The sequence below is a fragment of the Vigna angularis genome, chromosome 8 (genome assembly GCF_016808095.1).
Source record: "Vigna angularis cultivar LongXiaoDou No.4 chromosome 8, ASM1680809v1, whole genome shotgun sequence".
Classification (NCBI taxonomy): domain Eukaryota; kingdom Viridiplantae; phylum Streptophyta; class Magnoliopsida; order Fabales; family Fabaceae; genus Vigna; species Vigna angularis.
This window is the reverse complement of record NC_068977.1, coordinates 32,853,912-32,870,751: the sequence shown is the minus strand read 5'-3', so window position 1 is coordinate 32,870,751 and position 16,840 is coordinate 32,853,912. Positions and strand designations below refer to the sequence as shown.

At 29.5% G+C, this 16,840-nt stretch overlaps 2 protein-coding genes across 3 annotated transcripts; one reads left to right on the top strand and one right to left on the bottom strand.

Moving 5' to 3' along the window:
* Positions 1-6,136: 6,136 nt before the first annotated feature.
* Positions 6,137-9,770, top strand: LOC108344748 (uncharacterized). 2 transcript variants are annotated; one of them, XM_052867175.1, is made up of 4 exons: positions 6,137-6,425; positions 6,957-7,039; positions 7,686-7,771; positions 9,336-9,380. In XM_052867175.1, the coding sequence occupies exons 1-4, from the start codon at positions 6,254-6,256 to the stop codon at positions 9,358-9,360; spliced, it is 366 nt and encodes a 121-aa protein (XP_052723135.1). In that variant the 5' UTR covers positions 6,137-6,253; the 3' UTR covers positions 9,361-9,380. The 2 variants fall into 2 exon arrangements, with proteins under 2 accessions (XP_052723135.1, XP_017438721.1); XM_017583232.2 differs by lacking the exon at positions 7,686-7,771 and adding an exon at positions 9,476-9,770 and having other exon boundaries at positions 6,143-6,425; positions 9,336-9,391.
* A 3,879-nt stretch (positions 9,771-13,649) lies between these two features.
* Positions 13,650-15,841, bottom strand: LOC108345339 (U-box domain-containing protein 21). The gene has a single exon (XM_052867174.1). The coding sequence runs from the start codon at positions 15,141-15,143 to the stop codon at positions 13,830-13,832; it is 1,314 nt and encodes a 437-aa protein (XP_052723134.1). The 5' UTR covers positions 15,144-15,841; the 3' UTR covers positions 13,650-13,829.
* Positions 15,842-16,840: the final 999 nt, after the last annotated feature.

Below are 16,840 nucleotides of genomic sequence, written 5' to 3'. Positions count from 1 at the left end.
ATAAAATTAATTTATAAATAATTAAGTAATAATTTTAAAATAATTAAATAATATTTATATATTAATTTAAAATACAAAAAATTTAAAAACTAAAAACTAAAAAAACAAAAAAGAAATTCAACAGATGTGGCACATCCGTTATGTTAACGGATGTGACACATCTGTTTTAATATATTTATAAAAATATTTTAATTATTATTTAAATAATAATACATAAATTAAATTAATAATATTTATTTTATTAAATAAAAAATAAAATTAATTTAAAAATAATTAAGCAATAATTTTAAAAAAATTAAATAATATTTATATATTAATTTAAAATACAATAAATTAAAAAACTAAAAGTTAAAAAGGAAAAAACTCAACGGATATGGCACGTTGAAGAAAAGAGGTGAGAATGTATTATATTTTAAAATATAAAAAATAGTTTTAGAATTTAAAAAAATGTGATGATATAAGAAGCAAAGTGGGTGGTGTAGGGAGTAACCCTCAACTAGGTAAATTATTCAATGGATAGCTCCATTTGCTTTGGCCCTGTTGACTTTTGACTGATGCCTCCATCGTGAAAAACAAGCACAAAAAAACATTTATTTTTTTTAATTTGGAAAATTTTGACAAATCAATTTTCATTGCCTACCATATTAGACCATATTCAGTATTAGGAGAAGTTTTTTTTTATTCTTTTAGTTTGTTATTTTACTTAATCATAACTTCAATACATCATGCCAAATGAATTCTATAGTTAATAAGAAATAAAGTTAAAATATACTGCGTTCAATATTGAGTAGTGTTTAATGGTAAATAATACATATTTATATTCATTTGACTCATATAATAAAAATAAAATGATCATAAAAAAATAAATTTTTATATTATTTTTCAAAAACAAAAAATAAAAATAATATCATAAAAAAATTATATGTGTAAAAGCAACATTTCTTTAAGACATACACAAAAACCATTATGCAAGTTAATTTCTAATCTAAGCCAATAATTTATTGAAAAATAAGTAAGAAGAGAGGCTATGGTAAGAAATTACTTTTGAAGATATAATATCATATAGTCATCATTTTGATGTTGGGAATACTTTTATTATCCTTTAGGTTTGTCCATGCACCATAATATATGGGGGCAGAACCAAGATTAAAGGTAAAGTTACAACAATAAATAACTCTCAAGTATCCCTTACCATATACATTTTTTTTTCTCACAATTCCAATTCCAATTAAAATAAAACAACAAATCTTGCTACATGGGCATTTTTTTGCTTAAAGAATGCACAAAAAGTTTATTTTTTTTAATAAATGTTATTTGTAGATAGAACATATAATAAAAGCCAATATGTAAATAATTAATAAAATGATGGGGCAAGGAAAGAAACCCTTAATTTTTTTGTGTCATTTTCAAATTAAAATATGAAGATATAATCATATACATAGAGAAAAGGTGAGAAAAGAATAGGGAAATGACAAAAGCAAAATATGACCATTTCAAGTATTCAATAATTACTTGCACTCATTAAGCACATTATACTACTCAACTATTGCACGTGTAAACATTCTAGTTTTTCTTTTCTTCTGTGTTTTGAAATATTTGACAGCATTTTTATTTCTGTTACTGATATTTCTGATATTTAAGATCATCATCAGACAGTCATATCATGAAAATATTCAAATAAACAATTAACTCAGTTCATCTAAAAGCTCTTTTATATATATGAAATTACTGTAGCAGAAACTGTGAATGAAGGATTGATTAATAATAAAAAAGAATAGTGGAAATGAAACAGCACAGTAACCTTGCATGCAAGCAATATGTAACTCAATGTTGGAAAACCTTAACGACAAAGAGAGCCTCCAACTTCCACAGGGTAAGTTCTAAAGTCAAGATAGTAATGAATGCACCATTCTCCTTCTTCTTCTTCTTCTTCTTCTTCCTCTCTCAGCTCTCATATTTCACTCACACAGTTCCAGCATTATGCAGAAAATCCATGGTAGCTATGTATGATATGCAGAAGGTGCGAGAATGAGGATGTGGGGAATGTTGCCTTGGCTCGAGAGATGATGTATGTGATGTGCTGTGTCCATGTCATGCATGCATTCAATGCCAATCATATATATATATATATATATATATATATATATATATATATATATATATATATATATATATATATATATATATATATATATATATATATATATATATATATATATATATATATAATATCAAAGCACTTGTGACTTTCTCGGACCAGGCTTCATTCCCCTCACTCTCTCATCTCTTGCTAATTATTCTTCTTCTAATTCTTTTCTTCAAGCACTGTACCTGCACATTGCATGCATATATATGCTCATTCTCTCTGCTTATTTCTAATATTCTCATTCTCTTAGAAATCACAACTTTCACTGATAACTGTATCATTTAATTAATTTAACATAAATGGTACTTTGATGTATAAATATTTTACATTTCTTACTATTTTCTTTACTTTTTACTTTTTTTTTTTGTAAAAGTATAAATATTTATTTGTTTATAACTATTTTATTTTATAATGTGTATGAAATGAATGTAAATGTATCATTTTATCATTATTTTTAACCTAATTGTTTTGGTTTTGGAGAATATGAAGTATAAATGAGGATATATACATAGGGTGAGACAAGACCATTTGGATATTATGTGTTAAAGAGAAAGAGTCACCAATCTGTTTTGAATTAGATGAGATTAATTATGCAGTAAAGTATATAGGGTTAGAATGACACTTTAATCGGTCCTTTTGATGGCTTTTTTCCTCAGAGAGTTTTAATGAAATGCTGACTTAATCCTACTCTTGTTAACTTCACTTTTTTTAAAATTCTTTTAGTCTATTTCCTATAACTAATATGTATAAACTATTATAAATTTTATGTGTATCATTATTTGAAGTACATTCAAAACATATGAAAGTTTGTCGTTGTTTTTATGTTTACGGTTATATTTTCATTTATAAATTAATTATAACTTTTTATTTAGGTTCCAGGATAAATACCTAGGCCATATGAAATGAAAGCAATTATCTTCTACCATTATATATTTAAAATATTCTTGTTAATTTATTAAAATTTGTTTAGCATTTCGTTAGTCCTTTATCTTCATTTTCCAACTTCAACGTATATGTTAAAGTACTATGACACTCTCCTAAGTTAAATAGGTTTAATGGGTTATTATATGAAAATCTGAAATTCACTGTAAATATAATCATTACATTCTTTAATTTATATATGTATGGTTTAAATTCTCGGTTGGTCCTCAATTTTTTAATTTATATATGTATGGTTTAAATCCTCGGTTGGTCCTCAATTTTGTATGATAATCTCAGTTGGGTTCTCATTTTTGCAACTGTCTCAATTGGGTCATATTTTTTGTAAAAATGAACAAATTTTACCCTAACTGTTAAGTGCTCTCAGACGACATTAAATTTAGCTGAACTGTATTTTATGTTTTGATGGCGTGGCATTGTGCATTAAATTGAATGGGTGATGTGTTTTATAATCATCAAATCCACGTGGCGATGGTGCCTCTTCTTCCCTCCAACCATTGATCACCTTTCACCTCTTCAGCTCCTCCGTCCAAACTGCTTCCTTCCAACTTCCACCCTCACTTTCCAACCGAGGATAAAATTCTTCAGATTAAAACATTTTTACTGAAATAAGATTAGAGAAAGAGAATTAGAGATTTGGTCAGTGGGAGAAGAGGAATTGGAATCCTAGAGAAGACGAAGACAATCAACTGCATTCTACCAGTCTGAAACCCATTAGGGTTTTTCGCCTCTCCTACCAGACCAATTGGAATCTGCATCCTCCACTTGAAACCAAAAGGGAACCAGAGGAACCCAAAAGCGCTCATCTCCTCCGCTCATGCGCGTCCGCCTCAGCCTCCACCCAATCGACCATCGCGAGTCGTGGTCCAAGGCGTCGCCAGCACCGCTGTTCACCATCGGAGGCATCGCCGACCATGGCGTCAGGTCCTCCCTTCTCCTTCTTCTCTTCGCGTGTGAGAGAGAAGCTCTCTCGTTCCTCTGTCAATCGCCTCTTGTGCGAGCTCGACCGCCGTGAGGTGTGAGCCAGGGTGCCACCAGCGCCACCGGTCGCCGCCAAGCTCGTCGTCGGTCACCGCGCAACGTCACCAACGATGAAGGTGATTGGTCTTCGCGATGGTCTGATTCAAACTCAGATTTGGGGCTTTCTGTTTTTAATTTGGGATGAGGCGCGATAATGTTGAAGGAGATGGTTGATAAAGGCGCTGATGAAAACTGGGTTTTGTGGTGTTTCGCAGGTGATTGCGATTTCAATTCGGACCAACCACTACCTGAAGGGAGAGGCATCGTGGAATGTTACATGGGACACGCAGTTGGCGCGGTGGCTCCGTCGTCTTGATTCTGCGTGTCTCCTCTTCGGAGCTTTTGGGAGTAAATATTGTTCTTATTATTGATGGTCTGGCGGTAAACGATTAAAAAGGATGAAGTGTTTTATGTTTGTGATAATTTTCTAAGAAACTCAATATTGAGATTGATACTGTTGAGTTACATTTTTTTTAGCATTTTTGTGTTGTTGATAATAAAAAATCTGAACTTCGAAGAGAGAAAAAGAGAGACAGAGAAAGATTGCCGCCGGCGAATCTCTGACCGTGACTGGCGGCCGGCAGGGAGGCCCATGGCCTAACTTGATGATGAACGTTCGGTGATTAATGTCTAGATCCCTAATTCCCTTTTCAATTCACTCTTTCATTTTCTGACCCTTTTCAATCCTTAACATAGTATTTTAACATAAACCAAAATTTTTGCCACGTCATAATTTTTTAATTTAAATAAAAATTCCATCTAATCAAACAATCCACATCAGCATAAACACATCAGCTAAATTTAACGCCGTCTGAGAACACTTAACGGTTAGGGTAAAATTTGCTCATTATATTTATAGATTTCGAAATAAATTTTTAATTATAATTTCACTCAAAAATCAATAAATATATTTTGGTTTACTTGTAAATAATATATTAGATTTGTGATGATTGAATAATGATCGGCTTAATAAAAATGACTGTTCGGTTTACACAAATTAAGATTAGAAATCACTTTTCAAATTTGTTTTTTTGAAAATGTTGACTGATTCGATGGGTGATAAGATACAAAATTTATTCACTATTTAAATTAAAAGGTAATTGATAATTAAATACATGATTTATTTATAAATACATAAACTAAATTAGAATTTTAAAATATGGAAGATGTTGCAATCAAAATTTTCATTAATATTATAACTGAAATATTATTAGTTATATTTTAAATTATGATTGACTATACTTTAACATCTGAAAAAATCAAATTGAAAAAATAAATAAAACATAAGTGTTGAATTAGATAACAATTTTTCACATTTACATCAAAATATAATTGTTTTTTGTCGCTGTTAATAAGTATTTTTCACATGCTTTTATTCATTCATTAGAAAGAAGAGTTTTAGCACTGATTATTTTAAATATTTAATTTTGATTGAATAACAAAACAAAGTAAAAAATATAATTTTTCAGTAACGAGACAAAGTAAAAAGTATAATTTTTTAACTTTGATTATAAACTAAAACATAAAATTTTATATTATACTTCGACATGAAATCATAAATAAATAATAAAAAATAAAACAAAAAAAACTATTACATTTTAGTTTTTTTTTTTAATTTTTACTCCATAAAATCATAAATAAATAATAAAAAAATAAAATAAAAAATTCAAATTTGATTATTTTAGAAATAAAACTTAATGCCTTTAATTGATAAAATTATAAATAAATAATAAAAATTAGAATTAAAAAATTTCGACTTCAATTATTATCATAACTAAAACTTAATACCTTTAATTGATAAGTGTAAAATCTAATAACTTTGATTGATAAGTGTTCAGTTCGATCAATTCAACCATATAATTTCTCATGTAATTTTTTGAGTAAACCTTATAAAATTATCATCCTTTATTATTTTTATATAATATTATTAACTTACTACTTTCTTAAAAATAAACAATATTATTTTTATTTTATAATCTAAAATTCAAGTTATAAAAAATAAACTTATATAAGAAACTCCGCCACATAATAGCAATTAATACTTGGGATCTTAACCCATAAGAAAAGCAAGGTATCCAAAACAAAAAATCTGAACACATAAATTGCAGAGGAAGAAGCGAGAAAGAACTAGTCGAAGCAGAAGAAGACATGGCGTTGCAATGGTTGATACTCACATACGTGGTCGCGGCTGAGGCTGCGGTGGCCATTCTGCTAACGCTTCCGACACCCAAACTCCTCAGGAACCGTTTTGCTTCTCTCGTTTCCCTCATTCTTCAACCGGCGCTTTTCATCGTCCCCTTTGCGGGGTTCCACCTTCTAGGTAAGCTCTTCTTTCTTTTCTTCAAATGGGCCTCTTTAATTTCATCTTTCAACAACTGGGTTTGTACCAAAATCTTTACTTTTCACTTCTTGATTAATGGATGGGTGGTGCCAATTGTTGCAGTTGCTATTTATTTTGGGGTTTGTAGATGATCACCCTTTTGGGTGTCTCTTCGGTAGTGAAAGTTTTGAATCTTTCTCACTTCCCTCGTTGGGGTGGATTGTGTTGTCGAGAGTTAGATTTGGAGCTAGCATAAGGGTCTCTTCCTTCGTAACTTGAGAAATCAAGATTTGAATCCTCTTTGGAAGGTGTTTGCATTTAAAGTCAAATCCTGCCTCTTAACATGATTGTCTTCAAAGGACAATACCAATAGGAAACAAAAAAAAGAATTGGGAGCTTGAAATGGCTTAGATGGGTTTTTTTAATGTCGGTTGTGTGCTCGTGGTTATATGTTTCGTTGGAGATCCATTGGATAATTGTGTGGGATCTAGTGTTGGTTTTCCTGATTTTGGATCTGTGGTTGTTTTGTAGATATATACTGGAAGAATGAGCATCGGTTGATGTGTACCTCTGAAGTTTGCACTGCTGCGGAGAGAGATCGATATGAGAAATCTGTAAGTATTTCCTGTGAATGTGAAGATGGATTAGTTGGTATGTTTTGCATTGTGAATTGTGGTCACTGCGTTTTTTATACTTTATGTAAACTTTTGATTGTTTTGGTTGATACCGAGAAGGATCATTTTAAAGATTTGACGAATATTAATTTCAAATTTAGAACAATCTAGTGAATATTGGATGGAAATATAACTTTAGAAGCTATTGGTGATGAAAGGTTTTTGTACCATGATTTACATTGTTTGCAAAGTCTGAATTGTAGTTTAAAGGATTTATTTGACTTTCAGCTGCTTATCATGGCTTCAAATGATTTTACGAGTCTGAATGTTGCAAAATTAAAAGCAAAATGTGTCGAAAATCAATTGTTGAGGATAACTGAAAACCTCTATATGGATTCTACTATCATTATTTTCAGTTTTACTTTGTCCTTGTACCTCATTACTTTCTTATCTATTTCTTTTATCCTCTTCAATCTTCATCTCATTTTTTTTTCTTGTATTTAAAATTTCTAGTCCTTTTGGATTATGGCTTACTTCCACAAATGTAGTAACTGAAATTATCATTTCCTGAGAGGCAAAGTTTCAGTATGTTCTTTGCAACATCTTTATATCATCGATCTCATGGTTTTTGGTTTGTTTATGTAAGGTTGTTGGCTCCGTGGACTATCCTTTGATAACCAAATGTCTCCAGCTGCATTTTTTATTGCCCTTCACTTTGCCTGAACACTTTAGGTTACACAGTTTTCAATGACCTTAACAATGCCATTTTAAGTTTAAGCTGTGGGTAGCTAATGCAAGAAGTTACACTCTTGTTTTTACTTTGCGTCCTTCCATTGTGATTTAATCTTTTTATTCAACTTTATCTTGTTAGCTGTATGTAATTTTTTTGTTCTGTCACGTGTTTCCCTAGCCCAGTGGGCAGAAACTGTCTTGTCACTGTTTACTTAACCTTGACATGGTTTTCCTTCTTGAACAATCTTGATTTCTAAATCACTAATTTTAACCCCCGTAGCACATAAAGCATATTCCTCAGGTTCATGCACATTTTTTTTCATAATTGGTGTTTAATTGTGCAACCATCTTGCATTGATGGTTTTACTTACCATTTTATTAAATTGTCGTGTACACTCATCAAGACAAAATGCTTTCTTCATTAATAATTTTCTTCTCGGAATATTGTTGATTGCTTTAGGGGTTCCTCCTTTACTCTTTAGAAGTATGTTGCCTTAAATGTATGAACCTTTTGGATCTGAGTTGTAAAACATCAAAATATTGTGTTGATATGCTAGTGAATTGTGAACAAAACTAATTCAGAAGTTTGTACTTTCTTAAAATGAAATTATCAAATACTTGGTTATGTACTTGGTTTGAACATCAGTATTATCTTGCTCTACAAAAAAATTAATGCAATATTAGCTGCAAAAGTAGGTTTGATTTTAAAACATTAATGTATAGGATCCTATCCATAGTTGTTAAAGTCAGACTTACTTGGTTAAAACATTAGATCAATGGGTCATTGTTTTACGTGATGACTATTGATTCATTGGTCAATCCACATACGAATAACAAAATGAAAATTGATCAGCAAAACCTGAATATTGATTCATTCATCTTTATATGACAAAATAAGTTTTAATTTATATTTAATTTCTTATTGATTTGTACGGTTAAAAAGTATTTTCCTTTTAGTCCCTCCACTTAAAATATTCCTTTTCAGTCCCTACGCATCGTTTTTAAGTATGTGCTTAGGGATTAAAGGATATAAAAACTCAAAGTATGTTTTTGTAATCATAGGGACCAAATGAGCAATTATAGTAAGGTTCAAAATGCAATAGAGAAGATGAGGTGTAGCAATATATTTACCATGATATTTGCAAAGTAAATTAAATGAGTATAGATTGTGTGTCACTATGTGAGCAATAACTTTTGTCCCCACAATGCTATTTGTTATTGACTTTACAAGCACAGTCTGAAACTCTACTGCTATACCATCTTAAAGTTTCTTATACAGCACTTTGTAAGGTTGTGAGATTATGGACTGTGATGTGCGAAGATGAAGTTTAGTTTGATACCCATGCATTGTTTTAGCTTTTAAGGGGGAAAAATAGTTTTTTTTTTTTGCTTTATTTGGACCAAAGTTTATTTTTCTATATTGTTTGAACTACAGTACTCTTGGACTGAATATCTCTCACAAAGTAATATACCTTTAGGCTTACTTTATTTGAAAATACGAATTTGTAAAATACCTTGACATTGTTGACTTGACTCATTGACCATATTTTCTGGTGTTACACAGATATACAAAGCTCAGAGGAATGTAATCCTGTGCATTACATCAATTCTTCTTTACTGGTAAAATAAGAATCTTACATTTAAATCACTGGTCCTTTGGGAATGGAATTATGGACTCATGAATGCATGTGTATGTGGTGACAGGTCTATCAGCCGTATTTGCAAATATCAGAAGGATGTGGAGAGTATGGAGGAAGTGGAGAAGAGATACAAATCCCAGTAGATATTTGTAGTAATGGATAGTGGTGGAGGAGTCTAGTGATAGTGTTTATCGACATGCCAAGATGATGTACCAAATTATATACTGTTCATTCACCTCTATATTTCCAAATTCCAATCTTTATTATGCAGTTTGGGATGGATTTTTGACTACTATGTTGTTTGATGGTTTTTAGCCTATATTTTAATGTTAAGAGTGTGTTTGGTTTCGGTAGGAAAATTGAGAATTGTTTTTGCCACTTCTCAAACTTGATTTTAGTAAAAGTGAAGATGATCTCTTTTTGTTAGGTAAGATTGATTATGGCTTTAAGTGATAGAAGTAACACTTGGACTGGGGTATTAACAAAATTATACTGTATTTGGAATTTTTGTATTTTTTTATTTTGGGTTAAATATGTTTTAGTTTTTAAATTTAAATATAAAATTATAATTTGTTTATGTTTTAAATTTTGATATATATTTTTAAATTTTGATATATATTAACAATATTGGTTTTTTTAGGTTTGTTAAATAGTATTTTAGATTGATATTTTTTATTTTAAATGTTTCAAACAGTAAATAGATGTTAATCTGAGATGTGTTTGATATGTTAAAATTTTTTAATGTAATTTAGATTAAAATAATTATATTTATTTCTTTTTAAAATTTGAAAAACAAAATATATTAAAATTTAAAACATAGACAAATTTTAATTTTGTATTTTTTAATTTTTATGATTTTTACTTGAAAACTATTTTTCAGCAAAGTTTACGTTTCTCCTAAATTTTCATAGATATTGAATGTCAGAGTAAATTTAATTGATAGAGATTATTTTCAGTCTGACAGCAAAAGATTATGACAGGCAATGTGTTTGTAATATAAAACAATCAAGAGTGATTAATGTTAACAAAAAGGCTGTATTGTTTAAAAAAATCTTAAACTAGTTCCTCTGGTTTCAACGTTTTGGTTTTAAATATGCTTGAAATTGCATTCTAGAATATGAAAACTAGAATGTTTGAAGTTCATATTCACTCTAGATTTTCAGAATTAAACTGCAGTCCTAGAAAATAGTTCTCAAAGTGAGTCAATTATTGATAAAATCAAAAGCAAGGAAGCACGCGTGGCTGAAAAAGTTGAGACCAGAAAATCTGGTAAATGAAATTTTAGACAGCATGATTTATTAAGCAGCGTTTGGACAAACCAAACGCCAAATTGTCAAACGTGTTCGATATTTTCATTTCTTGACTTTATCTAACGCCTGCAAACTCATTATTCAGCTTTAACATAACATAACACCTTTCATCCTACCACACACAGTTCATATTTCAATTTTGTGTTACACATAGTATCTGTTAGTGTCTCTTCTGAGTGTGAATGCAGAGACATGTTCCCATTTTCCATCTCTAGTCAATGTTAGTCATTAACAACAACAATTGCTTCCTCATTATATTACCATAGTTTTCATATTTTATAATTATTTTACATAAATATTTTCTGAAATTTAATAAAATCTATAAAGAAAGTAAATAATAATAAAAACTCATCTCTTTTAAACTTCTATAGAAATTTTTCAAGGAAAGGTTTACTTTTAATGAGGAGAGTTTCACCATAGAGAATCATTCTCCATAATTTAATTTAATTTTTTTCTTTCAATAATACAAAGTTAAAAGAAAACTAGAAGATTTGTGTTGCATGAATTGTTTAAACAATGAGTTTACGTGTTTTTTGACTGAAACCAATACAAAATGGTTGTGACTTTAATACATGTAATAATTGTCCATGAATCTAGATGAAATTTAAAGATTCGTAATATTTTTTGAAATTATTTAGTATTGATAACGTGTGAGTGATGCTAAAGTCAAACAATTCAAATTATACCAATTCCTACTTTTAAATAAAGCTTCGTATATAATTTTCCTTCTCCATATTAGGAAATAAATTTTTGTTTGTGTTATGTTTTATTCGGGTAAAAGGTATAATTCATTAAATATTTTTATAATCAAAATAAAAATAAATATTATTAAAAATTCCATATTAAAAAAATTCTTTAATATAAAATAATAGTACAAAATTCCAATTTACATAACTTTAAAACATACTAACACATAAATTTTTTTAAAAAAATATTACTTATATTTATTTTTGTATTTGAAAAATTTATATAAATATTACTTATATTTATATTTAACTCAGATGTGAAATTCCTATAAATATTAATTATATACATTTGTACCCGATCAATCCATGTGTTTTCTATAAAGTGTATGATGATTTAATAATACATCAAACACAAATTTATTTGTCATTCTTCCTCATATGAAATAAATATTCATAAAAACTGATTTTGTAACGAAAGTAATTTATATTTATATTCTATATTGATTTTGAAATAGAATGATTTATCTTTAAAGTTGAATATAAAACTTAATGCGAATTTTTTTCATCAAAAACAAAAGTTTTTTTATTATAAATTCTAATTAAATTGAAAGTTGAGCGGTAAAATTTTCACTTAAAATAATAAAACATTTATATGTTTTTAGTTTATGTAAAATGAGTTATTTTTTATATTGTTTCTTGTAGTTTTTTTTATATCCTTATAAATTTTGAAATTGATATTTTATATTTCTGTACAATATGTGGATTTTGGTTTTATAGTAAAACATTTATTTTCTATTTCATTTCTCCAAAATTTAAATAAATACTTGTGGCCTCTAGTATTTATTTTAAAATAGATAAACAACATTTATTTTAAAAATATAATTTTTTAAAGTGTCATTATATCATGATACTAATAAGTGTTACTCGAAAATAGCCATTTGACTTTTTATTTAAGTCTCTCTAATTTTATTAAGACTAAAAAGGGTATTTATAAATGTATCTTACCTAAAATCAAAGTCGAAGATTATTTTTTTAATAGTAAGACTTGTATTTAAAGCATTACAATGATAATGATAAAATAGTATATTTGATATTATTATAGAGATCTTTTAGTACACAATACATTAAAATCTCTCATTAAAATAAAATATTATGATTAAAATCTTTTGTTTTGGTTACAGGTCGATGCTAAGTATTTTTTAAGGGTATCTAACTTTTAAGTTTAGGTTAATATTTTATTTTTGGTTTTTTTTCTATAGTTCGGTCTTACAAAAAGACATTTTGATGTTAAAACTTGTGTTTATTCAAATGCTTTTAGCAATAAATATACAGTAAAATATAACCAATTATCTAGATATTAAACAAGTATTTATAGAGTTTGGAATGAGTTTTTTATTAATATTGACCTAATTACGACTCAAACAATAATATTTGACTTAGATTGATGTAGTTATTCTCAGTACTAATTTTGTTCATATTTTGATTTATCGGTCCATTGATCATTTTATATGAGATCAAAAGGATTGTTGTAACCGAACGATTATACTATACACCTTTTAAATACACAAAATACAATTTCATTAGATTTTGTAATTAAGAAAATGACGAAATTAAAAAGTAAAATTAAACATGAAAGGGATAAGAATTACCAATTGGTATAACTAATAAAAGAATAACACAAAATACAATAGTATTTTCTATTGGTGTTGGAATAGTCCAATGATCTTTCCTACATGACCTAAAAAAATACCTGAAGTGTTGGCTTGTTCTAGCTTTATATGCCATAGCTACTCTAGTTTTACAATAATTTCTTCATTCAGCCACTACTGTTCCTTCCTTATCATCACCACCTAATCACATGTTATTTCAAAACAAAGTGGTCACTCATTTTCTTTTCCAAACACACATTTTTAAAGTTAAAGAAATAATTAAATATTTATAAATTATATTTGCAAAATTAAGGCGTATAATTATTAATTGTACAACAATTTAAATGGTATATATATTTTCTTTTGGTTAATTGATAAGAGAATGTAGTGAAGTTGTTGAATATGATAGAACAAAGTAGAAGCCTAAAGATTTTCTATTGGATTTTTTATTATTATTCTCTGCTCACATTAAGAAAGCATTAATATTTTCTTTTTAATATCTTTTAACACATCAATGTCAATCAATGTATTTTGAAAAAATAATGCACAAAAATACAAGAAAGAATCCAACTTTGACAAATTGTTGCAAGATATATGAAATATATCATTTCATTACTATTGTGATATACAAAAAGAATAATTTCTATTTTCCTATCTACTTGTGGATTCTTGGAATCCCATGCCATGAGAGAGATTGAAAAGATCCAATCTTTAGGCAAAAAAAATGTTACAGATAATAATTATAAAGAGAAATAAGAAGCACACTGATAAAGTTAAAATGATCTCTTAACATTCTTGTAATCTGAGTCTATGCATTCCAATTCAGCCCTGTAAGGATTCATCAACTTGAGAAGTTCTGTTGCTTTCTCCTTGGTTTCATCACCACAACCAACTTGCAAAACCAGCAAGAGCTTCTGAAAGGCACCGACTTGAAGGGCCTCAAGAAGGGTTCTTCCTTCGTCTTTTTCACCAAACTTGCAAAGCTTCCAAAGGGCAGAGACAGAATAGTCTGTGGTCAAAGGTGAAACTCTCAGAATTTTCTTCACCAAAAGAGGAACTGTTAGATCATTCCCACACCCTTTGTTTCTTCCTTCTTCACAGCTGAACAGAGAGTCCAAAATGGCCAAAGCCTTCTCGTACCTGCTCTTCTCTGACTCAATCAGAATGTCAAGCAAACAAGAAACCAAACCCAGTTCAACAAATGCCAATTTCATTTTCTCACTGCAATTTGAAGAGGATGAGACCATGTACCAAACCACCCTCAATGAAGCCTTTGTGATGGTTGGACTGACCCTCTTGTTGATGAACTCCACCAAGAGCTCATTCACCCCTTCAATATGTGACAAAGCCTCCACATGCTGTACATCACCGAATGAAAGAAGCTCTCTCAATGCCACAATGGACTTCTCTTTCCCTGAGAGATCTTGGTGCTTCAAGAACCAAACCATGCACCTTAGAGAAGCCAAAGATCCCAAGGACTTTTGTGCCTCAAGTTGAAGTGGAAACATCCAATTCAGAGCTGCAAGAATCTCCTCAAGAACCACCACGTTTCTCTCCACCGAGTCATTGGCAAATGCATCAAACGATGAAGCCAATGCCCCAGGTGCTCCATTATCCACTATGCACCTCTTGTTCCTCTCACTCTCCTCACCCCATTTCTTCATTTTCTGCACCAATTCAAGACAGCCGTATTGGTCCAAACCCCTTGCCGAGTTCTTCACTTGCATCAGAAGCTCATCAACCTCAATTGGGCTGATTGGTATTCTTGGTGTCGGAATCCTCTCCACCCCATGTTGCCTATTCTCCACACACCAATCTTGGATCATCATCCTGAGAGAGTGGTTTGGAATCATGTCAAAGTTTCTCACAACCTGGTTGGTAACCGGACATGTGATGTTCCCTTCTTCAAACCACCTCTCCACATTCTCCCTGTCGTAGGTTATCCCGGTTGACAGTGTCACAGGATCCTTCATCGTGTCAAGAGAAATTGGACATCTGAAGTGGTTCGGAACCACCAACTCCATCACGGGTTTCCCACCTTTGCTTTGCTTTCTGTTTCCCTTCCTCCTCCTCCATCCCAACACCATCTCTAGCAACCTGATCAAAGAAGCCAAAACTGTTTCTGCAACGTGAATTGAGGTTTCTGGTGAAAGAATTTGATGAGATATTAAAAGGGTTTGTTGGTGTAGTTATATATTATAGAGAATCACAGAGATATGTATGTCATGTCTCATGTGTGAGTTGTGATATATAAGAAGAGGGTCAGGGTCCTTGGTTTCATACACAGGAATCAGTGTGTTCAAAGTTAGACCCAAGAAAATAGTATTCTAAGAGAGAAGCATTCAAACCGAAGAGAGAGAATTAATATGTTGTTGCATATTAGGAAGAAGGAGTTAGGATTTGAATATTGACCATCGAAGATTTGAAGAAAAATTGAGAATAGACATAACGGTCAAAAGGGAAGAACGGGTAAAAGAAAAGAAGGGAAAACAGAAGACCTAAGCAACACAATGTTTTTTGTTCTTGTTTTTGTTTTGGTGTAGACTCGGTGACACACGTTTTCTACTAGGACATTAGACAAACACAACACGTACGTTGTTACTGTGCTACGCGCCAACACCCCTTTTTGTTCTTACAATTCTATTTTTCTTTCGATACCCTCAAATTTTGAAATTAAAGTTTAACAATTATTATTGTTTTAATTTGTTGACTCTGAAAATGTATTAAAATTAGTTATGCTGCTTAGATATGTAATTAAGGAAATTGATTCTTTAAATGAGAGAAATATGTTGAATGCTGACTAAAATTTTTTCTTTATACTGATTTTAGTATCTTAATATAGACGAATTTTAAAAGAAATGTCAGTGTGGGCATTTCGCTAAGATTTTAATGTATAAAAAACTGTAATATTTATACTTTGTAATATCAGAGGAAGAAGAATATTCCATAAAACTACAATTGTTTAATGATATTGAAGATATCTTCATTGAAGGTGTCAGCCTTCAATCACCTTCAATGATGGGCTTTCATAATCTAATAATATTTTTCATTTAATTTAATTAATTAACCTGTTTTACTTGAATGCAAAATAGTAAAACATGTGAAGATTATTTTATTAATTTTTGTATGATGTGATTCTTCGTAATTAATAATTTATAATTTATAATATTGAATTGAGGATAAAATGTCTTAATTTGGATATAATAGATTTAGGAACTGTTTTCTTAAGATGAATTTAAAAAAGAATGATCGAATTTAAATAGATTTGAGAATAAAGGAATATTCTTTATTATTACTACAACAACATTTGCATAAAGATACATAAGTTGACTTTTGAAAGTTGAAAGTATAGATACAGTATAATAATAATAATAATAATAATAATAGTATTTTGTCATATTTATATTTCAACTCAACGAATTTTGTAGAATTTTGTTAAATTTAAAATTTATTTTCTTAGAAAAAAAAAATCATCCTAACAAAGTATTAAAAAACACACGCGAACTTCATCTCTATATCAGTTTTATGATAATTGTTTGGCAAACTTAGAATAATATTGAATTCATAAATAACGTTTAAATTTTCATATGGGAAATAATCAAAATTAAATTATTTTTAATTAGTTAATTAATTTGGTGTGTTTTTCTTTTTAAATGGCTTTAGAAACTCGTTACCTTGACTCAAAATATTAGCCCTACATGTTTTGATGATATTGTATTTAAATTATAATTAAACTAATAGAAAAAAAAAGTCGATAATTTAAATTCATTTGGTAATTTGAAAG

Excerpts from the sequence above, each read along its gene's own strand:
- LOC108344748 (XM_017583232.2), top strand. The coding sequence starts at position 6,254 with ATGGCGTTGCAATGGTTGATACTCACATACGTGGTCGCGGCTGAGGCT. Across the intron at positions 6,426-6,956 it reads TGCGGGGTTCCACCTTCTAG|ATATATACTGGAAGAATGAG; the intron begins GTAAGCTCTTCT and ends GTTGTTTTGTAG. Across the intron at positions 7,040-9,335 it reads GAGATCGATATGAGAAATCT|ATATACAAAGCTCAGAGGAA; the intron begins GTAAGTATTTCC and ends GGTGTTACACAG.
- LOC108345339 (XM_052867174.1), bottom strand. The coding sequence starts at position 15,143 with ATGGTGTTGGGATGGAGGAGGAGGAAGGGAAACAGAAAGCAAAGCAAA.